This window comes from Battus philenor, unplaced genomic scaffold (genome assembly GCF_028537555.1).
Source record: "Battus philenor isolate CCGP_79_NKW_IND1 unplaced genomic scaffold, ilBatPhil1.0.hap1 SCAF_27, whole genome shotgun sequence".
Taxonomy (NCBI): Eukaryota; Metazoa; Arthropoda; class Insecta; order Lepidoptera; family Papilionidae; genus Battus; species Battus philenor.
In genome coordinates this window covers 6,658,858-6,686,586 of record NW_027181690.1, presented here as the reverse complement: position 1 = coordinate 6,686,586, position 27,729 = coordinate 6,658,858, and the positions used below count along the sequence as shown (strand labels likewise).

The following is a 27,729-nucleotide window of genomic DNA, read 5'->3' as shown; positions in this document are numbered from 1 at the left end:
GAGGAAAAACGATATATAATGTATGTTAAAGAATATAATAACACAATTTTTTCGTTAATTTTAAACCTTTTATGCATGAAATATAAACAAATGTGACTAATACAAAAATTATAATATTATTGAACAATAATGAATCTAAAGTTGATTGGTAACTCGAACCTCGTTAATTTTTTTCTTACTATCTACCTGTCAAAATATTGTCATCTATTTCGCGCCAATCTAAATGTATTCGTTCGTTTGCCGACAAGCTCTGCATTAAATAATAGAGCTAAATTAGATTCATTGTAACAATTTTTTTGTGCTCATTATACTTTTGATTGAAAGTATTTTACTTGTCAATTTGAATAATAACTAGCGAAATTATTTGGCATTATTAAGATAACAGTTTTAAAATATACCAGCATTAGGTAATAATGAAGCTAAATCACATATTTCTTATTGTAAATTGCTAGGAATTGGCTGAAATTAGGTAAAATATTATTATATTTGCGCTTCTGATATCTTTTTATGTAACACAATGCAGTATGCAGCTTAGCCATCCTAGAAATATTTAATCTCAGTTCAATTTATAGTGAGCTATAAATAAATGAAACATTGTAAATTGATGTTCGTTTTGGTTTTAATTGTATAAAAACTAACAATATAAAGTTAAACGTTAAATATAAAATTATTAATAGGATTTTGTAATAACGGAGCGTGGCTAACTACCATATTTTTGACATGCCGCTTTTATCCGGGTATATTATTTTGAAAATGTTTGTTAAAACCTAGACTTTTTGAGGAATTTAAATACATTTTCGTGTATGATTACACGTTAGACGACCACGTGCACCTTTTGGGCACACACACTATTCTCTCCCCAATAATGTGTAAACCAAGAGGCCAATAGCGGTAAAGACGGAAGGAAATGTCACGGAAAGTATACTGGTCTGTCACTTTACTTGACACGTACGTTGTGGTCCTGCATAAAACACTCGTCGAGGAAACAGGAGTTTGTGCACTGACATACTGACGCCATAGATTTCCGGCATCCAGCGTCTTCCGAAGACCTTAACAAGGTCATTTTATAGATATGTCCGACGCTCCGCATGCTGGCCCGTGGTCTCCTCTCTAGAATCTTAAAACCATTAACCTAGAACAAATTGTCTAAAACTTAGTTCCAGCGACAATTTAAGCGCTATGTGGCTTGGACTGCTCACGGCTTCTTCAACTTGACAGTCTGCTGGACTTCATCGACTACTTTCATTTGTTTTAGGATCTCGGTCAGAAATCATAGATTACTACTAACATATAAAATACTCCCTCACACACAACTACAAAGTAATTACTCCGAACACTGTGGGTCTGTCTTAATAAAGACCTAGTAATTAAAAAAACACGAAAATTCAAACTGATTTTTTTGTTTCTAGAGCAAAGAGCAAAAATGGCGGTAGATTACTCCGCGAAAAACTGGAAAAAATTGGCCTAAACTTACCGGCGGGGAGACGGAAAGCCGCCAATGTAACGTTATTAACATCGCTAGTTGAAGGTAATTATAACTTGGAGTTTGTTGTTAACGAATGTAGTTACGTATTAATCCTACCGCAGCAGCAGGTTATTTGAGGTTTCTTTAGTTAGGTTTTATATATAGTTTTTAATTTTATTTAGATTTTGGGCGGCACTTCGACATCGTTTTAGCTCATAGATGTCCACTGCAAGGCAAAGACCTCTCTCAAAGATATCTATGGGAAGATATTCCATAATCTCCATGCTGGAAAAGGAGTTTTTTTTTTAATTTAAATACTAATTTTATTTTCGAGTCAACAATTTCGGATCATATCCATTTTAATTTGACAACAATTTTTATTAAGATCATTCTTTCAAAATAAATTAAAATATGGAAACATTGAAACGCCAGTATTAAATAAATATAAAAACCATTAATAAATAATGAATAAAGGTTTTCATAAATAATAGTAAATCCACAAACGTAGATATTTTTATTTTTAAAAGGTATTAATGTTTTTTAAAAAAAGTAACTAAAAAATAAAAGCGCCTGATATGAGAAAATAGATTAAATCAATGGCCATAAGTAAAAAAAAACACTGCGATACACGAAAAAATAATATAGATAATGTAATGTACTCTGGAGCCCTTTATATGCAATTGAAAGATGTTGTAGAAACCAATATATTCTTGATTGTAGATTTCTAATTTTTATTCAGAAGTACTAGCGTACTTATTCATTTAATTCAAATGGGCACGCAAATTGCAATAAACATAATAAGTTTACATTAGTTTCATATTAGTAAGTACATAATTATGTTTGCCTATTGTAGGCATTGTCTATTGTTGGCAGCCCTGGCCATAATTATGCTAGCTTTTATCTTAACGTTAATTACTGAATGAAACAGAAAACAATATTAAACAGTTCTTTAAATAGTTATAAAACAAAACTAAAACAATCTATTATACGTTAATTTAATTATAGCAAATATTATATAGTACCCGGTGACAAATAATGCACATCGAACTTTGGAAATAGACAATCGGTTAATTTCGGCTTCGTAGAACACTATCTCAGTCCCACACTACCTATATGACGCTTCGTCAGTTATTGTATTTCATGCGACGGAGATAACGCTTTACGAAGCAGAAATTAGCCGACTGTCCCTTTCCAAAGGTCGATGTGCAATATTTACCGCCTGGTACAGTACTTTCAATACATTATAGGAAAAAAGAAAAGTTAAGAAAATTATTTAGTAAAAGTAATTGTACATAAATATTGATTAAAAATAATCTGTAGTGGCCATACCCAAACGTATTTCTATTTGTGAAGCTTTGTCTACGGGTACATCCATGTTAGATGTATAATAATATTCTTATTTGATATGTCTTGCAGCGGAAGCAGTGCATTTAGCGCGGGATTTCGGCTATGTGTGTGAAACGGAGTTCCCGGCGCGCGCTTTGGCGGAGTACCTCGCCCGCCAATACGCCGAACACGACGCGAGACGGAGACGCGACCTCCTTCAAGCCACCAAGCAGGTAACAGTTTACATATCTCTGTTGATTGTTGGTATCTGAAACCTACGAAGCGAATCCTTCCTGAGACATTTACACGTCGCTTCGGTCAGAGACGATGTTCTTTATTTTTCAAAGCAACGAAAATTCGTAATAAAAAAAAAACAAATCGTAGTAAGACAAGCCCACACTATTTTCGCCTTCGGGGACGTATGCAAATATGTTTCTCCGACCAATAAAGAGAAATTTGTCGAATTTCCCCCGTTACTTCTGACACCAACGCTTTTTGAAATACTAAATACAGTGCTAAATAAGCTATAATGCGTCTCAAGAAAGCGCGGCAAACTGGCCTTTGCAAAGTGGAATTTGAATTGTAACGAATATTGAGTAACTCCCAAGCTAAGGTCTTGTCTAAAAATAAAGATTAGTTTTTCTATAAACGATCGAGACAAGCAAAGCTCTCGCCTTATCATCAGTGACACTTCCTGCCCCATATCTTTTTAAAGTTACAACACTTTACAAATCCTAACGGTTTATTTGCACATTTCTGTTTGTCTAAAAAGGCACCCGTGATTTTTGATTTCCACGCAAAAGTTACGCGCTTTGCAGACAGACAAGATATAAATAACGTACGTTTTTGTTTTTGTTGGTTTGGAATATCTGATTTCTATATTTGGATTACAGAACATTCTTCTTATCATAGAGATCATTTTAAGATACTAAAAGGTATTGATTTTCCACGTATTGAACAGTGATGTACTACTTTAACAATTAATATCCCTCGCAGCTGGGAGAAGAAAGATCCGTATCAAATAGCGGCAACCCTCTCCCAACTATCTGCGTTTAGTTAAAGCGAAAAATAAATATTGTAAAAAAACACTAGCTATACAAATTTGAATTAATAAAAAAAAACATTTATATTCTGTGTGTACATTATGTACATACATTACATTTTTTTAAATCATTGTCTCTAAAATAAAACCCTTTTTATAATAATATCATTCTTTTCTATCGGTTCGTAGATGTATGTAGCGTTTATTTATTTATATTATATTTATTGAGTAAAACATTGTATAACTATAAAAAATTTTGGAATTTAGCCACATAACGAATTCGAAAACCAAGACTATATCCCTTACTAACGTGTATTTTAATTTATAATACTTTTTGTACAGGTAACTAAGGAGTTGATGGACCTTCTCAATCAGGACAGGTCACCGTTATGTAACACTCGACCGCCGCACCTGCTTGAACCGGCCATTCAACGACATCTCACACACTTCTCCCTTATTTCGCACGGATTCGGAGGTCCAGCAATAGTGGCCGCACTTACCGCTATTCAGGTACAAACTTCGTTAAATGTTTTAACATTATTACTACTTAAGTAATGTAATGAGTTATTAATATTGTCTGTTATTAAAACAGTTATGTTATAAAAAAAATAGCTATATCCATGGCATTATTTTCTAGTAGGTTTATAAAGTTAACATAAAAGTAAAAATAAGTTGACTGACAGAATGCCTGTAAGACAAAGTTAATCATTAAATATGTACATAAATAAAATACTGAAATTACATAAATATAAATGTACTATGAATACATAATGGCACAAACAAAAGGGGGTAATCTGTCAATTAATAAATTAACACTTGCAATCATCATCATTATCATTTTAGCCGTGGGATGTCCAACACGGACACAGGCCTCTCGATTTCGAATAGAACCAGTCGAAAGCCTTCATCCTGCATCTTCCAAAGACAGACCTTCAAGGTCGGATGTCCATCTTCTGAATTACCGCCCTACGCCGCGCTTACTGATACGTGGTCTCTGCTCTAGAACCTTAAGGCACCAGACAGCAATCTGTTCTGCGCTCTATATAGCCTGCCCATTGTCTCTTCAACTAGCCCCACCGCAGGGCTAAATAGATAACTTTCGTTCGCACGTATCGTAAGAAATTGAAAACAATGTGTGTAAAAATGTAAATAAATATATAAAAAATGTAACATTATTTTTTTTTACAGAACTTCTTGAATGAATCACTCAAGCATTTAGACAAATTATATCCTCAATCCGGCATGGTGTCGTCGTCGCTAGACAAAACAAAGATGGACCCCGACATCAAGAAGTAACACAAATGTAAAAATGGCGTCCGCGGTGAACATATCACGCGCGCCACAACACGTGCGATTATGGACTCTCATTCAGAATCATTGGCGGTTAATGTGTGTAAATTATTTTTAACAAATCCGATAAATCGTATTGTCAGCCTTTTGGATTTAATCAGTGCATTATAATAACAAGTGAGACATAATTAAAAAATAATGTATACTCGAAGACATGTTATTATATCGTCAATAATATACGATTAAAAATACATTAAATATAATAAAGCATTCTAAAATTAAAATATATTGTTAAAAAAATTTAACGCGATAATCAATCCATCAATACACTTACAAGAAAAATTAGTAATAAAATATGGCCAAATTTGATAATACATAACTGCCATTATTTGGACTGTATGTATTATAGTTTGAATATTGCGTATTTATTTTTATGACTACGAACCGCATACAAAAGTGCAATTATAATACTCGAGATTGTGAAAATATTGTACATATAGAGATATGAACAACCATAGTATTATTTAAGCATTTACTGTACTGCACTGTGATCAATATCATAATAACGCAGCTATTGAAAGGCTGTAGCCAGTGTTGCCAGATGACGTATAAAATTATCACACGAAATAATATATCTGGGATTAAAAAAAAACACAAAATTAACTTTGTATTTATTTACACGATAAGGGAAATAGCGAATTTGCAAGTTAATAAATCCTGGCTATAGTAATAACACAAATGTATTTTTATTAAATCAATAGAAATCAGTGACTAGCAAGAAAACATATCAAATGTTGAATGTAAATATTACTAATATTAATAACTTTTTCACCTTTATTCTGCGAATTTAGGTACATAAAATTTGAAACCTCCTTAGTTTGTAATTATTATTAGGTATAGTTTTGCTAGTGTATGTGAATGTGTGCCAATTAGTTTATATTTGAAGAGCACCGTTGAATATTTCCACTTAAATAATAACTATGTATTTATACTTACGATTTGTATATACAATACCATTACTTTTATAATTTCAAGTCCTCGTGATAATTCTTAAAATTTTATTATGTTTGAATTAGGCAGTGAATAAAATTTTATTTTTTAATTGTAAAAGACATGTACACTTAAATAGTCCATCAACAATATTTTGATTTTACAGCATACAGTTTAATTTTTTAACTTTTTTTATTTCACGTCCTAGCATAAAAAGAATGAATTTTTAGAATAGGCAACACCAATGATTTTACTACTTGAAATAAGATGTGGCTCTATTAATTATAATACAAACTGATAGTAACAATATTAATTGAGAATCTTTCACACCATTGCAATTATTTTCTGCACATTTATATTTTGTTTTACATTTAGATACACTTTTACGTGTTTTTATTAATTGTTAATTGCTAACGAGAATTCATTCTTATTATTTCTTTTTTGATCTATTTCAAAATAAAAAAATTGAATACATTTCATTAGCTTTTCCAATTTTTAAATCAAAGTTTAACAAAATTAACGAATATAAAATGTACCGGTTCATTTTTTTTCTAAAATGTATGCATTGACCTAAGTATTCTAAAATACCTCATTGAAATTAAATTATTAAAATTATAATTTTTGTGTGATTCTCTTTATTATACACATTTTATGATAAATTATGCATTTTTTTAGTTAGATTTTTCATTATGCAGTTCTCATTGAACTTGGAAACATCTATATTAAAAAGGGAATATCAATCTGTTTGCCTACAAGAAATACAAGAAAATAAATCGTTTATAGTGTCATTTGTTCACATTATGTTTTAGTGTTTTACAATCCAACTATCCCAAAATTTATTTTCCACATGTGAAAAATAACAAAAGTAAAATATAACCTCACGTCAATGGAACTAACAAATCTATTTTCATAATTTTTATTGTCGCTTTTATTTAAATCGCCATTGTGTATTATAAGGAGATCACACAAAAAGTGTAAGACGGCATCTTGCAAATTATTACATAAAAAGTTTATTTACGAATAATTAGGTAAACGTACATGTAAAAATTGAATTTTTGAAGCAATGCAAAATTGTCTTTAATTTTAATCTTATGTTATTTAAGCCGTATAAGGTATTTTAATTATGTTTGAAGGAGTAAATGAATAATGTTAAAAAGCTAAAACCTTGTTTTGTTTAATTTAGTCCTGTAAAATCTATGCAACAAAAAATATCATATGAATCCCTCTACAAAAAGAACTGAATTAACAAAAAATGTGCAAAGCATAGAATTTAAACAGTTTTAATGAGGCAAAGACGGATAATAATCACCTAAAGCCATTGTAGCATTCACGCTCTGTATTGCTGGCCACTGCGGCCACATTACTCTTATATTAAATCATTCTTGGGCTCCAAATTAAATTCGAAAGCCGATTTGAATTTGGTCGCCATCAGTGATGTGATCGCTGTTGTTGCGTTTCGGTCGTGTAAATTGTAAATATGTGAATACACCTTCTTCGATCACACCTGTTTATCATCTTCCTAGCAGGCATGCTCGGTAGAAAAGAAAAATCAGATACGTGCTCTGGGGGTAACTCATCGCCTCCCGCTAATCGCGTATATTGATGACCTTGAGTACTGGATAGTATCAGTTTGCTATCCTCATTGGATAATAACTTTTATTCATCACCCTGGGGTTCTTCATTTAATGCAATCAGAGTTCTATACCAAGAATAAAGTGATTCAGCTTCATCCAGTACAATCTGCAATAGCAACATTACGACATCGTCAACGATGCATTGAAAAGGGGAATTGCATAAAAATAAAATTGTCCATCTATATTGGTATAAATGCGGACGAAACACGAATCAATATTTTTCTCCTCGACCTCTGACTTGATAGTGGTAATCCCTGCAAATAAGACATTAATTACATTAAACAATTTTAAACTATTTATCTCAAATAATCTTTGTTATGATTTTTCTTTCCGACGTCTTTTCTTCCACCTGAGTAAGGTGGTAACTCACCTCAGCCCGCTAATCAAGTATATCAGTTTTACTATTGTAAGCGATCGTTTTTTTTTAACTTTTATTTATAAACTAAAGATGAAATAATTGCGGTCTTTAGTAATTAAAATGACATAAGTAGAATTATTTTAAGTTCATATTCTTACTAAATGAAAAATAACCAAATCTAGAATATTTTTTGATAAGTAACTATCCTGTTAGCAGTAAAATTTGACGGCGTTATCTTCCGCCTCAATTTAGTTCTCCTTTATTATTCATATAAAAGTATAGATTAATCATTTAAAAGTATCTAACTTCCATTTATTAAAAAAAAACATGGACTACGAAATGTCAACCATAATGTGAATATTATAATTCAATAACTAAGTGCATTTGGATATTATGATTTTATTAGTCCTTTGAACTAAAAAACATTAATGGCTACGAAGAATATTGAAATGTTAAATAATAATGTTAAAAAAAGATTCGTTAAAATTTTTAAGTTTAAACATAAGTAAAGCCACAATTTGGCCAAAATGTAATATGACGAGTGGCGTTATTAAAAAAAATCTTTGTTGATATGAAGTCTGTCACAATCAATGTCAATACTAGCCTATTATACAAATGTTACCGCGCTTTTATTTTTAAGTTAAGTGCGCACAAATTTCAAAAATGGAACCTGGTGAACTTATTAAACCTACTTTATCGTGTTTTAAATGCTATCCTCGATTCATGGGACCACTCAACATTGATTATAATACCTCTGGCTCGGCATTTATCCTGTGGAATAAGTACGAAATATTCTTATACGAAAATTTTGTTTGTGAAAGCGCGTCAAGAATATTCTTACCCGAGTTTCAAATTTATCACCTCATTTCATCAAATAATTTGATAGTTTGTTTAGATTATTCTGGAAATATACACATTACTTCTATGAAATTTAAACACGCATCTCATAAACGCTTAAAAACTAATTTTTTACCTCGCGAACAGAATGTTTTAGTATTTACCCTTAGTACGTATGAAAAATTATTATGTTTGAAATTGGAACAGGAAGCTTACTACTTATGTTTTCATAATTTGAATACAGAATTCAAATTAGAAAAAAAAATTAAAGTGAGCTTCACCTCTGAATACAACCAGCAATACAGTAGCAATCCAAATGCATATATTTTAAAATGCTACAAATTAACTGAACAGTGTGAAAACCTTATTAAAATATTTGACATGAACAAAGATGTATGGAAAGATAATTTCCTAATTTTAATCAGCTTTGACAGACGAGTTTTATATGGATGTATAGTTTCTCCAAAATCACAAGACCAGATATCATTACAAAAATTACATACGGCCCTAACTGAAATATGTGATATAAAAATAAGTTATGCAAACCACATAAGTATCCTTATTATCTTAAAGGAAGGCACCTTGATAAGACTTGCTCTAAATGATAACAAAACAACAGATGTTGTCCATTTGAATACAGCTATTTACAAATGCACATATTCCAACAATGCTTTCATATACACTGATGGAATTAAAATGTGGAAATGTGAAGATGCATTTGCAGCAGATATTAAATTACAGCTATTTCTAGTAGAGCAAATAAAAGATTTTGTGTGCTTCGGTGATCAACTACTATGTACTACAAATAACAATTTAATTTATTTATTTGGTATTGATGAAGATTTGTCATATGTACCATCTTCCTCTAATGAATATTGTGATGTTGGGAATGTATTGAATGATACGGGGTATTTGTCCAAAGTTTTAGAGCAATGTGAAGTAAACGATAAACTTGAAGATAAAATATCTGATGAAATTTACTACATGACTGCTTTGTCTATAGCAAATCATTCAGATCTTTTAGATAGTGTTTTGGGTTATTCTTGTCTAGTTTGTGAAGGTTATGAGGATATTATGAACGAAAATTTGGAAATAACTTTGACTAATAATTATGAAGAATATTTCTCACCTTATCTTTTTTACCTGTTAATGAAAATTACAGTTATTTTTGAAAATTACAAGGTGAGGGAAACAATCTTGAATGTATTGAAAGACTTAAAGATCCATATTACCTTATTATCTGGGCACAAAGTGATGAAAACTACAAGTATTCAAATTTTTGATGAATTAAAAAATATTAATTTACTCCTTCCATTGAATGGTGAGATTGTTGATTCATCTATAAATGTTAAAATAAAAATAGATAAAAGAATACCAGGGGGTTTGAATAAAGAACAAGTCCTATGGATAAATTTGCATTCTAAGGATATAAATCTTAATTCTGAACACTTTATTAAATCAAAAACTGGGAAACACAATATCATTCAATTAAAGAAACCTGAAAATTCTATTGAGGATGCATTATACCAATTAGCCTATAATAGCAATAAAATTATTTTTACATTTACCAATATTGCAAACAGAATACAATTGGATGAATTTTCTTTTTATGTTAAACTACCCACTAATTTTGAAGCAGCATTCAAAAGTGAATCTTTCTTTAAGAAAATATATAATAACAACAAAACTATGGTTATGTTACAAAAGCACTCATCTGAAGACTTTCTGAAAAATTTAAATAATATTATTTTTGAAATTGGTAATGCAAAAGTTAAAGTACAGATTATAAATGATGGAATCACAAATACCCTACTTAAAATCACATGTGATAATATGAAAATTGGATTTGATATCAGGAATTTTTACTCTAACTTGGCTTATAATAACTTCATAAAAGGTGAACCGGGCAAAGAATTTATAAGATATACAATGTATGCAACTATTGAGGTGAGTTAAATTTTTAGTAAATATACAGTATACTTGTTATTCATCAATTCTGCTGTGAAGTGTCCATTGCTTGACATGAGTAAGCCTCCTAGGTTTTTATTAAGACTGTTGGAAATGGCATGAATTTAGCTTCTTCCTCAGAACTGATCAAGTTAGTCTGTCCACCTTGCAGATGGACATTATATGTAGTGCTTGCCAGCCTATGGTCTTCACACTAGTACCTTAATGCCACAGCAAACAGCTATCTGTTCTATCTGCCCACTGCCACTTCAACTATATTATTATAGATCTCAATCAAATACATATTCTTCTCAATAATTATATCTCAACCAAATTAATTATAGATCTCAATCCTGATTCAATCTTGTAGACAAATGAAAAGTATAGCCCTGTCCATGGCTTATTGAAGTAATATGAGTCTGCCAATGACGCTCAAAATAAATATTTGTTAAGGTCAACTATGCCTACATACAGGTGTCCCAACTTTACACCAAAATCGGGTAACAGAGCATGCAGTGTGTAACCCCAGGCTGATTATATTTGGTTGGTTTAAACTTAATGTAGGAATAAGAAAAAAAGAGGAAAAATTGTTTTAATATGTTATTTACAAGATATAAACTAATCCACTGGCCTGTGAAGTGTATTTGGACTCATATATTAAAAATTTCTTTTGTTGCAGAACCTTCAGATATCAATAAGAGAATGTATTATAAATAATAAAGTTGAAGATCTGAAGACTGTGTTGGAACATTTTCATTTTGATGTTTATGGTGCTTTGCCTTTATAAAGCCTATCATACTTTTAGAAAAAGTACTTTTTGTGTTATTTTTGGATAAAAATTATAATGTAATAAATATTCAAACCTGTATTACTATTATTTATTAACAAATTTGCTGTTAATAAAATTAGCTTTTAGAGCACTGATAGATAATTCTTAGTGTCTCAGGTGATTGTATTTAGACATTAGGGACTTTGAAATATAAACCTGGATTCAATATGGCTGTTGAATATACAAAAGTAACTATTTTCAAAGGTGAAAGTCATCTTACTAGTACAATTTTTAGCTTAATACGCAATTGAATGTCTAGTCGAAATTCTTTTTCTTGTTCTTTCTCTTAGCCATATTTACATTATGATTATTTAATTTAGCCATAATTGATGTTGCATAATTAGGTTATCTTAATAAATAATAGATTTATTTATGTTTCTTTTAAAGATTACAAATTATTTTGTTATAAAATAAATTTGTTTATAAAGGAAATCGTTAAAAATACCGTCATATAAAATTGTGATATGTAATAAAATTATATTTACTGTTTTGTATTTTAATTTTAGTACCTATACATTTGCTAGGTCCTTTAAACTCTTATTGACACTCGTCACATCAACTGATAATAGCCCACTGCAAGGTATAAGCATACTACTAGGATCGCAACGATGACCGGTCTTACGTGGGCGCATCTAGGGCTTTCTCGCGACCAAAGCTACCTCACAGAGGGGCGTATTCACACCGCATACTTAGTTGTATTAAAGAAAATTGATTATTCAGTGATATATATTATTATGTAAAAAATAACACGTTTTGTATACATACGACTAAACTTGTGCTAGTATATCTTTGTAGAGACTATACCTTTTTGCAATAAGATCCCAGGTCAGGTTCAGACTGCTTTTATTATATTAAAAAAATTGTCAGTGTTTGTATGCCAAGGCTTACTACACTAAATAACTATAGAAGATAAGACTTCGACAAATGATGTGTTCACTCAAGCTAATTCAATGTTTATGAAATCAGTAAGTTAACTTTCTTTAATTATACATCAAAATATTAACTTTGGGAATATGCAAGCTCTGGTATGAACAGAAAAAAACAAATTAAATTTTAAAGAATAAGTTTCACACTCCCTTTTTGAATATCTACATTAATTTCATGTAAACAAATACATTCCTTGCTGGGCCATAATTCCTCAGCTTTAGTATTGTAGTCGATCTGTTTTTGATTTAATATGTTTATGTTATATATATTACGATCACTGAATCAAAAGGGTTTAAAATTTAGTGGAATTTTTATTGGACATTTTATTTACATTATCACTATGCAATTTTTTTTAAATTGTTTTATTTCATAGAAATACTTTGACGTGTAACAGAATTATTCAAAAATATGAACCTCTACTAGTACAAAAGGTAATTTAGCAAAATAAAAGTCAACAATAAAATTTATATCTATTTATTTTTAGACCATCCTTCTCAAGAGTTCGTTAATCTTGTCTTCGCGATTACCGAAGTCTCCGCCGTCGACGTAGTGAATGGTCTTCTTGCGCCAGCCCCCAGTTGGGTTGTTTAGCTTGAAGGGCCAAAGGAAGTTGCTGGCATACTGTAAATATAACAGATATTTCATAAAAAGAAATCTACAATAGATCAACTTCAGGTAAAGTACAGTTCTGCCTTTATCAGATAAAGTACAAAATTGAATAGATTCAATATATTAGTTTAAGATAAAAAGCGAACTCATAATATCCCGTAAATCAATGTAAAGCCGAAACTGGGTGACTAACCCCAAAAAATTGATTAAAAAACCAAGACAGCTTTATGACACTAGTCTGCAATAGAATTTTGCGGAAAAGGCGATTATAAATACACGAACTGAGCTTTTGCAACTCAAGAATCGATGATTGATGATTGCAAAAGCTTACTCTAAACACGAATTATTGACACCTGCATGTGAAGAGTTAAGGTAGACCTAGCAGCTACATCCAAAATGCTATAAGTAAATTGAGTAAATGGAGTGAGGTTCGAGCATTTCAGTTTTTGGACTGTCCTAAAATTTTTTGGATAAATACTAGCCACACAACTTCATAACTGTTAAAATATTCCACATAAAAAGAGACCTTACGCATTAACGTAAAACAAATCAAAATTATAAAAAAAAAATATAGTATTAGAAAAATCACAGAATGCATTAAATTAATTTATGAGCTCTAGAGAGGTACCTGCCTTACCACCCAGTCACTACTTGTCATAGTAATAGCTTGTCAAAATGTTTAAAAGTGCAAAGCTAAATACTTTACTTGTGTTCTGATTATTTGATATGCTATGCTAACCAGTATTATGAAACTATTATTAAATGCATATGGCAGCATATTTCGAAAAGGAACATAATGAGTTGTTTTTCTCTAACTAGTCTACTAAGTCGTCTATTTTTGGTTTTCAGTAGATAGAAGTTTGCTTATTTCTCATTTATCTGCACAATTGTCAATGAGGCTTTATGTTTTTTAGTTTTTATGCAGTCCTAACTACAGCATAAAAATATATTTTAGTGTTGCAAAAACTTATTTTTATACTTGTGAAGTTAGTTGGGATTTAATTTAAAGTGTGTTCTTTTACACAGTTCCTATGTACTGCACGAAATAGGTTTGAGTATATGATATCTATATTGTTTCTTAAGGATGATAATTAAGTCAAAGGTATGTTATATTCCTACAGAATACACAAGTAGTTATGTAGAGCAATGTGTTTATTAGAATAAATGACCTATATATACTTGTGTAATTAACTTTAATCATAGTAATTATAATTTGTTCTAACACTTACCTTGAACTTCTCACCAACTGTGAAGATTTCGTGAATAAGGTCCTCAATGCAGATGATGTGGCTTTTGCCGAGCTTCTCCTCAATGGTCTTGTTGGAGGTGATGGGCACGCGCTGTCCCTTCACTTTCGCGAAACCACGTTTGTAGATCAGCTACAAATGAAAATGTAGTTTAAAAACAGTTTCAGGGAAGACAAAATTAAATTCAACACATTCTGTGCCTACGAAGCGAGCATTATTATTGTCACATCTATTATATTTTATTTGTTTATTATTGTCCCATCATACCTATTTTAATTCTCTATTTAACACATTCCATGCCATGCGGAGCGCAAACGACGTCCACAGCACTTTCCGTTCAGGACATTTGTAGTTATCATTGAAAAAAAAATGAATTTTTAGAAAATGAATTGTAGGGTCGAATATAGATAGCTTCACATCACATATGCGCATATGTAATGCATATTAAAATTTAGAACTTTTTCCCACTAATTAAAGCTTTGCAGTATAGTAACTTTGTGGTATAAAAGTGTAAAGCATAAATGTAGAACGTGTGTAAAGCATTAAAGTATTAAAAAACTTTTTTATTTTAAAAGTGTAGATCATATACACCTCAAGCGGCTTGAATGGAAAATTTACAAAAGTTGCTATCGTGCAGGACCTGTTTATATTTGTTTTATGAATAAAGTAACCTAATAATGTCATTTCATATTATAAATTTTGGATTGAAATGGATGGAAATTTGGATTATAAAATCATAACATTTTTAATAAGTTAAATGTTAAGATTGTGCAGAACTTTCTTAAGGCATTTAATATATATAATAAACATTAAAGGGAAGGTTTTATTTAATGAACATGACGAAATGAAAAAAATGCTATAAAGATTTTTTTATACTACCTCCCGCACACTCTTGAGGTTGGGGTAGCCCCAGGTGATGTAGGGCTCCGCGATACGCAGCATATTGATGGTAGCCTTGTTGAGACGAACAAACACACCATTGTTGATCTGTCGCAATCTGAATAACTGCAGGACTTTGCGGACCTATAAGTTTTTTTTTATTATTAGCACAATAATTACGAAAATCTATTATTTATAAAATTGAAGGTTCTCCAGAATTGGTTGTTTGAATGGTAAAGAAATATGTTTGAGTGCTAGGAAAGTTGACTTCGCATGGTGCGAGCCACCATAGGGGCACACAGTTCGCTCTGCGCTCCTTGTGTCTGCACAAACATGGGGTCTGTGAGGCTCGTGCGGAGCGCAAAATGTTTACCTTCTTATTATACTTTAAGTATATACACATACTCATGTGCTTACAATCATCCTTAAAATTCAAATTAATAAATGACAACCAGCATAAGAGTGATAGTACTATAGAAAACACTATCTCACTAGTGGAGGTTTTCCCATGAGACAATAAATTTTTTACTTTAGTTTATTTTTAAATTAAAAATTTATTTTATTAATAAATTACATTTAAAACAGTCCTCTAGAACTTTATTAATGTCTCTTTTTATACATCATCTTAATTTTCACACATTTTCAAGGATATACATAGATAGATCACAAACATTGCCATCTTACCTTGGGTGAAACTTGATTGATACCACGGATACGGATTACAAAGGCGAGTTTGGCCTCACCAGGAACATAGTAGTTACCACGGTTACGTGCCTGAAATAGAAAAAATATATATACTCCATTGTAACATTACAATCTGAATATAATCTTCTTAGCAAACCATCAAGCCAAAGTTCCACCAAATCTTACTCTGTCTGAAACAGAATACTAAACGCGATTGAATTAACAGCTTATAATATAAGCAACCAGGCGAGTTTCGCCATAGGAGGTAGGTCTCATAGCCCTCATGGTTGACAGAATGTCACATGTAATGGCCAAAACTGGAGCTCCTTAGAAATTTTTAAGCCTTTAATATTTGAGCTCCAGTTTGGCAACATAGCTATTACATAAGTCTAGGCAAGGTGCCTCAGTTCTTTGCCACATCAAATTAAGCAATACCGCTAACAGACAAATTGTCAATGAGAAAATGAGAATATTACATATTTTTTTATACTTGAAAATGATAATAGAGTCATGGCTATAGGAATAAATTTCTATAGAGGAATTCACAGAGTAATATTCTGAGAAAACCACATGTTTACTCATCTATTCAAGTATTTTATCCACTATACTATGTATTAACAAAGTTGAATATTACTTATCCTAAAAATAATGTCTGTGTGCTAGGAAAGTTGGCTCAGCATGGTGCGAACCACCATAGGGGCACACAATTTGTTTTTTGCTCCTTGTGCCATCACAGACATAGTGTCTGAGTGACTCGTGTGGAGCAGATAATTTATGTGGTCAAGGCCTAGCCTAATTTTTAATAACAGTTAAAATTTTGTATCTTAAATTGTATTTCTAATTGAAAAAAAAATCTTATCAATTTTAAATTGAGCTCAAAAATATTAATTTCTAAGTGAGGGCGATTAAATGCTTTATGCCCATGCACAGCAAATTCACAAATCTTGCTCGGCATGTGGTGTGCATACTCTTGGGACTAGGTAAAATTTAGATTGATAATTGTGAAAATGTTGAAAAGATAAATCAATTTAACGATTACAGTTTAAAATAAGTTGATAGTCAATATATTTTAAAGATTGAGACTCATTTCAGATTTCTAAGGATACTTCTTTTGCAAAATTTATGGAACCCAATCAGAGTTTAAACATTTATTGATATCTTGTAGATATGACCCTTACTTAATGGAAAATCATACCACTACTAAAGTTTAGGTTAAAAGATAATAAAATTGAAAAAAACTTTTTTGGTAACTTTCTGAAGCTTACTTACCTTAAGAGAAATCAGGCAGATTTTTAGCTCATTTAGTTAGCAAACCATCCAACCATAGCCAATATTCTGATCTCTTCCTCGACTATTGCCTTCTATTGGTTATAGTAGATTTGAGTTTGTTATATACCATAGGACAATAGATATTTATATAAGTATTGTGTTCTTTATGTGTTGGATAATAGAAAAACCATAATTTTTTTTGAAAATAAATTAGGGAATAAGAGTTTTTGCAAGGTTAAATAATGTTTGCTAGCCCTAGACTTGACAATATGGAACAAATTTTAACCTATGTAAAACATTTTCACCACTTAAAAATATGAACAGAAAACTAGGGCCTTGAGTAATTTATTTCCATATATACTTACTTGTCTGGCCAGCCTAATTTCATCACGTTCCCTAATGCGGTACTCTTTTACATACTGCTCAGCCCTCTTGAAGATCTGCTGCTTCTTCTTGATAGCTGCAGAACGCCTCTTGAGTGTGACCTGATTAATTCCATAAAATGTTAAAATTTTTGTATATGCAATTTTTCACATAGGACAGTTTGTGTGATATCAGATATAAATATAGTAACAGCATCTTAATCAGATGAACTATGCCTTTAAATTTAGCTTCATCATTCAAAACATCAAACTTAACATGTTGAATGCTTTGTGAAAAATAGAGGTCACCATACATGGCTCGTCCATGTAAAAGGTTCATTTGAATCACATTTTCCACAACTCACATATAGAAACTATAGTGATAGACATAATAAATAAAAATAAAAATAAATTTGAAGTGCCAAAATTACATCTTCTTGTATGCATATATTATAATGCTTTATATACCACAACATATCTTAGACCTTCCTTTTCCTAGTTTTACATCTTAAATAAGTATATTATTAAAAAGATTTATTTAATAATATACTTAAAAATTAGTATTTTATTAAATAAGTATATTTTAAAATAAGTATATCATTAAATAAATCTTATTACAGCATTCAAGAGTTTTTAGTTGATCAAAATATGTACAACTTGTTGACTCATTTATATAAATGGCATTATAATGTATACATAATCATTAATTTAAAAAGAGCACGATGCAAAGTGCATGTTTACTCTTATTTGAATAAAGATATTTTGAGTTTACATACCGCAATACGACGTGTGCGGAGAGCATCCCTCCTTTTGCGGTGCTTTAAAACGGACTCAGGAACGGCAGGTAGCTTTTTACTGTCCTCCTTGCCTTTAACTGGCTTCTTTTCAGCCTTCTTCTCTGTTACCGCAACCATTGTGCTGAAATTATAAAAATAACATTGACAATTCAATATTGGATGAATTATAAAATATTATTGAATACACATGTAAATTTTTTAGCAAAACATGGAGAAATTTATTGAAGGTTATGAATAGCATTGTAATGTCAGGAAAAGACAAAACAGTATTCAAATAATTAGGTATATATTTGACCCTTATATTGACGTAAATTTACAACTAGGACTAAATTATAGTCTAGAATTGACAAAATAGCAAGCCTCCGCACGGCCATACTCTGTTTTTAGGTTATGGTTATAATTTATTTTTTTAAACAAACTACGCAAAAATAAATATTGTCCAAAAAATATTAAAACCAACAACGCCTTATATTTAATTATAATTTATAGCTCATATTTTAAAACTAATCAACAATGCCATTCGGCTTGCAGTTAAGTTCAATCACACTTTTCTCACAAATCACAAAAGACACATTAATAGTATATTATTCTCCACAAATATTACAATTGCATTTATACATAAAATAAAACAATTTAGCGCTAAAATGTATTAAAAATATTAATTTATAACAACCTGCGAGGCAAAACTCCACGCGGCACGTGTGTCAAATTATCAAAAGAACGACAAAGAACATAGACTTCCGTTGGTCGCCATATTTTAATTTTTTCATCTGGTAACAAAATATTCGATGGTAATGTTTGCATTATTATCTTCTACTTCCTGTAATAATTTTGTACTGATATAATAACGATTAATTTTATAAATTATTGAGAGGTCTTATTCGAATAAAATCTAATTATTAGGTAAGTTTTTCTATCAACAAATATTCTTAACACGCGTATTCTTAAATTGAAAAAACGTTGTTATGGTGACAGAAATTTATTTATATATAGTACAAAGTTAATCCTCTTCTTTAATAGGAAGCATAATATTTGAAGAAATATTGTCTACTTTACTTTAAAAATGGTAGATAAAGACCAACAATTAAGTGCGCTAGCAGTCGGTGAATTAGATTTATTTGTCGATAGTATGACAGCTTCAGAAATAGAAAATATCGGAAATGAAGCGTTAGTATAAATTTTATTATAATTATTTTAGATCTAACTCATTTTTATTTTACAATTCACTACAAGTAGAAATTTTTTCGTTTAATTATTTTAAAGAAAAATTAAACAATAACTTTGTTAATTTATACTATCATTGCCTCTAAAAGGAAACCTCGCGACTTACCACGAGGTTTAATTGTATTATGATATTAATAACTCTTAATTATTGCAGTTGGATTGATTGGCATATAAGACTTCAGAAATTAAACCAACAAGCAGTATTAGAGGCGTCTTCTTTGATGGAAGAAGCTACAAAAGAGACATTAATATCCCATGGAAAGGTAACAGCTTACTAAAACTGTCGGAAAATGTCCGTTTGCCACTATAAGTTATATTTTAACGCAAGGTAGTGGAATAGACTTATCAAAAAATAAATAAAAACCGTATCGACGAAAAATAATTACTCTACAATAAAATATGTCACACTCTTAAAATTGCCTTTTTTCACTTGACAAAATAGAACTGTAACCTATCAATTAGGTGACTTCTAATTTCAATCTTTTTAAGCATCTAAAAGGATGGAACAATTACACTTTCCCTGATTGATAAAGAGGTTGATAAAGAGGCTTGATTTAGTCCCATCTTCTCACATAGTTCTATTAGTTTAGATCGAGGAACTGCCATGGAACATCTGTCAATTGAATCCTTGGAAGTTTTATGGATATTATGCGTTCCCTCATGCACTATTTGCGTGTTAAGATAATGTTTTTCGTCTTTTATGAAGCTCAGAATTGTGTACCTGTTTAATAGCGATTTTTTTCTTCAATCCTCTAAACCATCTAAAAGGAGCTTACTATAATATAACATAAAGTATTGTCATCTATATTATTTTGGGGTGTTAGAATAATAGCATGTCCTTTTTCTTTTCAGTTGCCTGTACTAGTTCATGAGGCTATATGTATTCAGGTATGGCGGTTGAAAATATATCCACAAATGTTGAAATTAGAACCAGCGCCAAGTAATACATTTGGGATTTATATGGTGGTAAGTAATTAGGTTTTAGTGTGCACGAAGGAAAAAGCAAATACTTTGTCTCAGATTCGATATCTTCCGTCGTAATAATGAAAAGGATTGTTAAAAAAAAATTATGCCACTGAGAGTAGAGAGGAGTAAAGCGCTCAATGTGGCTACTGATAAGCGGAGAATTGTAACAAAGCGAAATTGGCCGAGATTTCAAAACGCAAAATGTTAGGCAGCAAAGCGTCGTGCTTGGTTGCGGAAACCAGCTCTGTGAGAAAAGACATATCCTGTATATTTGTGCTTTCGGCAGGTATGCGACATTTCCTCTTGATAGAACAAAAAGAAAAAATGGATTTTTTTTTTCTTTTTGTTCTTTCAATTGTTTAGTAACCTTAGAACGTTGTTTCGTCGTTTTATTCCGTAGACGCCTACTGCAAGGTATAGCCTTCTGCCAAAGATATATATGAGGGGATATACCATAATCGCCACGCTTAGCAGAGCGGGTTGGCGATCGCAAATTGATATGGTACGCGGAGAACGCTGCGGCCTGTCCTCGGGAAACTTTTTTATGAACATTGGAAATCTTGCATGAAGTGTAAAATAAAAAAAATTGTATCTCGATAATAGAACCCGCGACCAACGATAGCAAGGGTCAGTCGTCTATTGCTGAGCTACTACTGCTCGAATCGCTGAACAATGTGAACATTAATAATATTTTAACAAAAAGGTTGTATTACGTGGAAAAATGATACATCCTTTCAACACTCGAATTTCACATTTTTTTTAATAATTAAATTGTTATTTATGTTTTCGTTGTCAAAGCTTGTTACTATCCGCAGTTATATCACGAAGCAGCAGCAGTCGGTTTATTGGAAACGGTTCTGTTTCACGAAGATGGAGTCCAATGCATTAGCGACGTTGTCATTGATCTGTTGCAGTACTCTGTCGAGCAACTGACATCGTTAATTGTGCTAATTAAGTAAGTAATAATTGTTTAGAAGGGAACTTTGGAAGCAAAGAGAGGTTCTCGATCCTTATTGAAGTAAAATACTGTTTGTGAAGGCAGCTTCATCCCTGTTCCATACGGAATGCCATAACAAATCATTGTATTTGTCCAACATGGCTTTGCCATAGAACATAATGTTGACCCATAAGTAATGGTCCTGTTGCATTTCAGCCGTTATTCGAAGATAGTCTTCTGTCGATAAAATGATTTTGGTTTCCGGGACCCACCGGTTTTATAAACAGCGGATAACATATGAAGTTTTTAGTGGCAGCTACAAGTTTTTACCATTTAATTAAAGATACAGATATAATTAAATGGTAACACCATGACGTTTGAATGATAACTTTCAAATGTTACATTGTTTTGAAGATTCCTGTAATAGGTCAAAATATAACAAATATTTGTTACTATTCCCTTTAGCCATAACGATCAACGAAATAATAAAGTATTAGCTTGCGTGAAGTTAAACACTTCAAAGAAGACGAAACTAGGAGTTTTTCAATTAGATCAAATCCGGGGTGAGATTTGTAGACGAATGGATAAGACATGAGTCCAATAGATTAGCTAGTTGAAGTGGCAGGCCACAGAGCGCGCAGTACTTACTGCTTTTAGGTTGTGGAGTGGAAGCCACAGACCAGCAAGGGCAGCGTAAGACGTCCAATCACAAGGTGGACAGACGGCCTTGTTAAGGTGGTAGATGCTGTAATTAAACACTTCTTGGAGGAACACAACTTTTATTCAGTTATTATAATTTTTACAATTGTCTCTGCCTCTCTAAGTCGCCTTTGTCTCGTCGTATTTTTCTATGCTACGTACATACACTACAGATGCAAGTTGCTTCCAACCGATCTTATAGGAAGTCTATAGGGTCGTATACGTTCTATGGCTTAAATGATAATGATGACGATTATTATTATGTAAACTGCTACGGCGGACTTCTTTTTGATAATGACCTCAGAATATTCAAAGTACCACCCACACGTTATCCGTGTCCCTTGGCACAGCATTTACGCATATCTCAAGAATAATAGCAGAATCTTCTTGATGAAGTCTTTTTTGTCATCTTTAATTATAAGCAGGATTAATGTTAGCTCTAATTTCAACAGCTCCGCTAGGGTTGCTGCAACGTGTTTTTATGGATCAAGTAACTATTAATCTTTTATTGGTTAATAATAATAGTATTCTCTTGATAGCAATGATTATTTAAAACCTGTAACCACCAAAGAAATGGATACCGAAACTGTTATTGAAGAGCTGGAACGACAGAAGCGAGATTTGCAGTTTGACATTAGCATGAGATGCATCTCCATTGTACGGTGAGTAAAAGTTCAATTAGCGAAACATTTGCAACTTTTTTAGTCTTTAAATATTTTTTAAATCATGACATTTATGCGGGACATCAACAGCTATTGACTCGACATGAAAAAATTGATTTTTATAAAGAATCGATATGTGATAAAACTATAACTTAAAAAAATATTTTATCTTACTTAAAGAAGGAATATTTTGGACGATTTAGACGGTGCAAGTCCGATGTGCTGATCTTTCAGGGTAGCCTCCATGTCTTGAGGTGGACGTCTGATGATGAAATCCAACATAATATTTCCTTATCCGTGCAAGGGGCTATTAAGTGACGGCATTATCCCATATCTGTCCTATTTCCCGCTATATCTAAATATGCTGTCGTATCTGAGGTTACAGTGGAACACACTTACTTTTACACTATCTCTAAAATTGGTTTCTTTTAGGTATCTAGCGGAACACATGGAAGCTGCTAATCTTGGGGCATCTCTTGCGATAAATTTATATAAAACTAATGATGTACCGTCAACCCTTTGTCATTTGCTACAATTGGAGCCATGGAAGAAAGTTGACGCCGGTGGTGATATGCAGATATTTAATTGTAAGTAATTTATATTGTTAACGGATGATAGTTATAAGAATCAAATGTCCAACTTTATACATTAAGGAGGGTTACCCACAATTTTTTTGGACCGAAGTGTTGCAAGTGACAGTTCAGTCCAAAAAAATTGTAAATAGCATTTTCAGATTCCGCGAGTTCGAGGTGGCAGGACGCAAGAGGCACTTAATCTAAGACCCATTTTTAAAGTAGCGAAACTATAGGGCTCCTTGGGTAACCTCGACACGGGCCGCTATAAACAATTATTTTTCTGGAATGGGGGTCGCCGAGCTTCCAGAAGGCTTCGGTGGACGCTCCTTGGGGGATCAAGCGGCGATGAGAGGACCTCGACTTAGTTTTTGTTTTATTATCAAATTATAATACATTGTACATAAGAGGAAGGTTCCATCGCAAATTTCAGATTATGATATTAAGGTAGAAGTAATGTTGTTGTGTTTTACCAGAGAAAGTTTTTTGTTTGATAACGTAAAAGAAAGCAACGAAGCTCACTTTGTATCCGGCTCAGGTTCACTTATTTTAAAATAAAAATGGCCTGGAAATTAAAAGCAAAGAAATTATTAAAAAAAACAACAAAATACATTAAAAAATATACTCGTAATAGATTATAAAATTATTCGTCATTTCATTTTGTTATCTTATAGTAAGTATGTCCTATTTCCTTGCTATGCTATCGTCTTTTTACTTTTGTCACCTATTGTTTTTTGATTTTCTTTAAGTTTTGTTATACATGGTAATAAAAGGCCTAAAATAATATCAAGTTTGACATTTGAATCTTCTTTTCCTTGTTAGATTTCTGTCTGATTTTTTTTTATAATTGACATTAAGACCGGCCATTTTTAATTGACAATGAGCGACCCTAACCCTGAGTATGGGCCTGGTCAATTCGTTATTTTTTCTCATCACTCAAGAAAAACTTCAATATTAAAATTTGAATGAAAAATGGACTCACTCGAATTTTAATTTGTAAGTGCATCTTAAGTTTCGAATATAATAAATGCAGTATATGATACATTAATATGCGGTATATGATATATTAAGGAAATTTTGAAAGTCATCACAGAAAAAAATTGGGTTTTTGTGGATTTTTTTTAGACCAGAGCGCTTTTGGAATCCTCGCTATAAGTCATTGTTGGGGAGATCAATCCGATTCTAGTTACTATCAATTGGGCTCTTCTAGCATTTCTCGTTACGTACACAAGGCACAGGATATAGGTATGGGTCTTATGGGCGCAGGCCCGTGGCCCCAAATTTTGAAGGCCAGTTACAAATTGTCTAAAAATTATGAGCGTTTTATGGTCAATTTTGTTAAGACTTAGGTTAGGTGAAAAAATATAACAGATTTTTTGGTTTATGTTTATAGGTTAAGTAATTTTAAAATGATTAAATAAAATATTAATTTTAGAAAGGAGATGGTAAAAAGCTTAGGGCCCGTGGGCGGTAAACTTTTTTTTGGCATTTTGGGGGCCTCCCTCTATTATTCCCTTAATTTTTGAGAGGGACTTTGGGTTACGAAGTAATTTTTTGTTCTCTATTTTTCTTCCTACATCATTTACATGATTTCGCATTGTATCTTCTTCCTTTCTTTAAAATGTCTTTCACTTTATGACTAAAATTGACATTATGTTCACAAATCGCCTTATATTACATTTTGATAATTTTCTCTTTTGTTATTTACATTTTTTTATATTATTTCTTTATTTTTTACATTTTACTACATTTATTAGTCCCAGCTGCTTAGATTTGTTTTTTTATTTCTTTCTTATTACCCGACCTTAGTTTTTGTTGAGCAGCAACTTGTAAATCCCGTTCTGCGTCTACTAAAGGTCACTGTAAATGTTATCCTAAGTAAATAATAATATTAATTAATGAATTTAGATGGGCGATGGTCAAAACCAAATAGCCAAGACTTAACCCAAATGCACCGCAGCGAAGCGCAGCTCTGGTTGTGCTTACGTCAGCTGCTCCTGGAACCTCGACTTAAACACTTTTACACCATCGACGAATGCCGTCGTACATCATTCTGTCGAGTATGTATAAACTAACGATTTATTGACATTAACGATTAAAATAATTTTTACATCAAGTGTATTCCTAACACACCGTTTTTTTTTTTCATTTTATTAGTAAAAAGTTACACATTTGATGGTGTAGTACCCGGCATTTAATTTGTCACATAGGCAGATAAGAAAAATGATAAGCAAAATTCGACTGTGTACGATTTTGTAGAGCGTTATTTTTATTAGATAGTGCTCCGGAAGGTTGGTATGCCAATGGAATCTCTCAGTGCTCTAAGAGTTGGAATTATATATGAAATAGATGAAACAGATTAATAAAAGATTAATATTTTCGACGTGCCAAATAAAATAATCAATGAAAATAAACGATGATTGGCTTTCTTGTCTTTATTGAACTATAATAAAATTAATACGATCGATTTGCGAATTCGAATAATTTTTTGTGATTGATTTTTTATTTTTACCATCATAACTTCTTACATTTCTATCAGTTGCAAACCAAACTGACAGAAGAGAAAATAGATCAAATACCGCCATTGGGAGAACTTAAGACTTTTCTATGCCAAATGGCCATGGGCGATTACGCAAGCTTGCACAATCGGGGTAACGGCGTTAAAAATCCTGGCTGCACGGTCATTGAAGTTGTACCACAGGTAAAATAGCTTTTTTTATGAGTATTTTAATTTACAATCCATGTTGAGAAAAAATAGTTTTCTTTTTTGAAACTGACAGAAACGCCTTTGATTCAGATTAAACTTCGTGTTAAGTGGTAATGTAGCTTTTGTTAAAAAAAACACCAGTAAACGAAGTATATTCATTGCTTATTTACTTTCAAGAATAAATATCAGCATTATTGACTATCATTTTATTTCATGAAATTACTATACAATCATAACAGAGAGTGCAAATGCAAGATATTGAATTTTGGTCAATAATTAAGTATGTGTTGCCAAAAGTATATAATATCAATAAGAAACATCCCTTGAATGTTGTGTAAAAACCAAGAAATTTTCTGTGCTTTTATAAATACTGGATTTTTTATTATCCTACAGATAAAAAATGCCTATTTGCGTCAAGTACATAAGCGAAAAAAGACGCTTGCAACAATGCAATTAAAACATTGTTTTGTTGACGGATCGGAAGAATCTCGATATATGGCTAAGAAATTGCTAGATTCATACACCAGCGACGCAGCTTTAGCAATGGATAGTGGCGGCGCAAAATGTGCAAAATGCGGGGATAAGGCCAACAAAAAATGTTCTCGATGCAAGTCCGAATGGTACTGTGGAAGGTAAGTAAAATCGATTTTTTATGGCAACACCACGAAAAGCTAATATTTAAATGTAAATACATTTATTCCGTGGTCAGCTTTCAGACTAGTTATAATTTTACAAGGGATAAGTTTGACAGATCAGAACTTGCTGTTAGATTGTTTTAAATATTGACAGTCGTCGAAATTCGACAATACCCAGAAAAGGAAAGAAGCAAGATAAAAAAAAAATGTCTCTTTTCGGAATAACATCGCGTTATGTAATGTTTGCCGTCCCTTTAACTGGTTTCATTATAGGGAAATTCCTGGATGATCAAGAAACACTTAGGATGACCAGTTTCAGGGACAGGTCTTTTCTGTATGGAGGGAATGTGAAACCTGGAGAACTTCCATCATGGCCTTGAAAACTTGCACTTGCTTTTGTAGTAATCATGGTTTGTAGTGTTTGTTAACCTCATCATCATTTCAGCAGCAAAACGTTCATTGAACGCGGGCCTCTCCTAGCAGCAATCGTCTTACGACTTAACAAAAGTATATATAATACTAGTTATCTTAATAAAACCACTACGGTTTATTTTTTATAATATAAGAATCAAATGTGTGAGTGCATATAAGACGACCAAGTATAAAGGTATTAATACAAATATTAAATGACAGTTTTTTGTTGCAGAGAATGCCAAGTCCAACAATGGCCAAAACACAAGGAAATCTGTGACCAGTTTGCCAAACTGCATGTGACTGCTTGAAATGATTTAAGTTAATTATTTTTATAGTATTGATGTCTTTTTCCTAGTTTGTTGTGCTTCAACATCAGTATATTTTATGGCAAAAAGCTGCTTTTCAATAAAAATGAAACAAA

At 31.8% G+C, this 27,729-nt stretch overlaps 4 protein-coding genes across 4 annotated transcripts in view; 3 read left to right on the top strand and 1 right to left on the bottom strand.

The window, feature by feature from the left end:
- TfAP-2 (transcription factor AP-2) overlaps nt 1–5,914 on the top strand; it is a 91,358-nt gene extending 85,444 nt beyond the window's left edge. Inside the window, exons 7-10 of the mRNA XM_068768986.1 lie at nt 1,410–1,528; nt 2,882–3,024; nt 4,176–4,343; nt 5,022–5,914. Coding sequence (XP_068625087.1) covers nt 1,410–1,528; nt 2,882–3,024; nt 4,176–4,343; nt 5,022–5,129 — 538 coding nt within the window. The 3' untranslated portion in view covers nt 5,130–5,914. The remainder of the gene's footprint in view (nt 1–1,409; nt 1,529–2,881; nt 3,025–4,175; nt 4,344–5,021) is intronic.
- A 2,798-nt stretch (nt 5,915–8,712) lies between these two features.
- On the top strand, nt 8,713–11,738 carry LOC137925552 (uncharacterized). Its single transcript, XM_068769011.1, has 2 exons — nt 8,713–10,889; nt 11,569–11,738. Exons 1-2 carry the CDS (start codon nt 8,769–8,771, stop codon nt 11,674–11,676), a joined length of 2,229 nt encoding a protein of 742 aa, XP_068625112.1. The 5' UTR covers nt 8,713–8,768; the 3' UTR covers nt 11,677–11,738.
- A 1,365-nt stretch (nt 11,739–13,103) lies between these two features.
- On the bottom strand, nt 13,104–19,252 carry RpL7 (ribosomal protein L7). Its single transcript, XM_068768816.1, has 7 exons — nt 19,166–19,252; nt 18,472–18,613; nt 17,699–17,818; nt 16,065–16,154; nt 15,381–15,524; nt 14,484–14,633; nt 13,104–13,266 (listed from the first exon to the last, which is right to left on the bottom strand). The coding sequence occupies exons 2-7, from the start codon at nt 18,607–18,609 to the stop codon at nt 13,126–13,128; spliced, it is 783 nt and encodes a 260-aa protein (XP_068624917.1). The 5' UTR covers nt 18,610–18,613; nt 19,166–19,252; the 3' UTR covers nt 13,104–13,125.
- A 303-nt stretch (nt 19,253–19,555) lies between these two features.
- Nucleotides 19,556–27,727, top strand: Zmynd10 (zinc finger MYND-type containing 10). Its single transcript, XM_068769109.1, has 10 exons — nt 19,556–19,659; nt 19,871–19,979; nt 20,569–20,682; nt 21,498–21,637; nt 22,858–22,980; nt 23,413–23,567; nt 25,461–25,612; nt 26,092–26,253; nt 26,653–26,891; nt 27,541–27,727. Exons 1-10 carry the CDS (start codon nt 19,556–19,558, stop codon nt 27,614–27,616), a joined length of 1,374 nt encoding a protein of 457 aa, XP_068625210.1. The 3' UTR covers nt 27,617–27,727.
- The last annotated feature ends 2 nt before the right edge of the window (nt 27,728–27,729 follow it).

Bases quoted from the DNA above. Each gene is read 5' to 3' on its own strand.
- LOC137925552 (XM_068769011.1), top strand. From the start codon at position 8,769: ATGGAACCTGGTGAACTTATTAAACCTACTTTATCGTGTTTTAAATGC. The intron at 10,890-11,568 runs GTGAGTTAAATT...CTTTTGTTGCAG, and splicing joins CAATGTATGCAACTATTGAG to AACCTTCAGATATCAATAAG.
- RpL7 (XM_068768816.1), bottom strand. From the start codon at position 18,609: ATGGTTGCGGTAACAGAGAAGAAGGCTGAAAAGAAGCCAGTTAAAGGC. The intron at 17,819-18,471 runs GTATGTAAACTC...GGAATTAATCAG, and splicing joins TCCGCACACGTCGTATTGCG to GTCACACTCAAGAGGCGTTC. The intron at 13,267-14,483 runs GTAAGTGTTAGA...TTATATTTACAG, and splicing joins CAGTTGGTGAGAAGTTCAAG to TATGCCAGCAACTTCCTTTG.
- Zmynd10 (XM_068769109.1), top strand. From the start codon at position 19,556: ATGGTAGATAAAGACCAACAATTAAGTGCGCTAGCAGTCGGTGAATTA. The intron at 19,980-20,568 runs GTAACAGCTTAC...TTTTCTTTTCAG, and splicing joins CATTAATATCCCATGGAAAG to TTGCCTGTACTAGTTCATGA. The intron at 26,892-27,540 runs GTAAGTAAAATC...TTTTTGTTGCAG, and splicing joins TCCGAATGGTACTGTGGAAG to AGAATGCCAAGTCCAACAAT.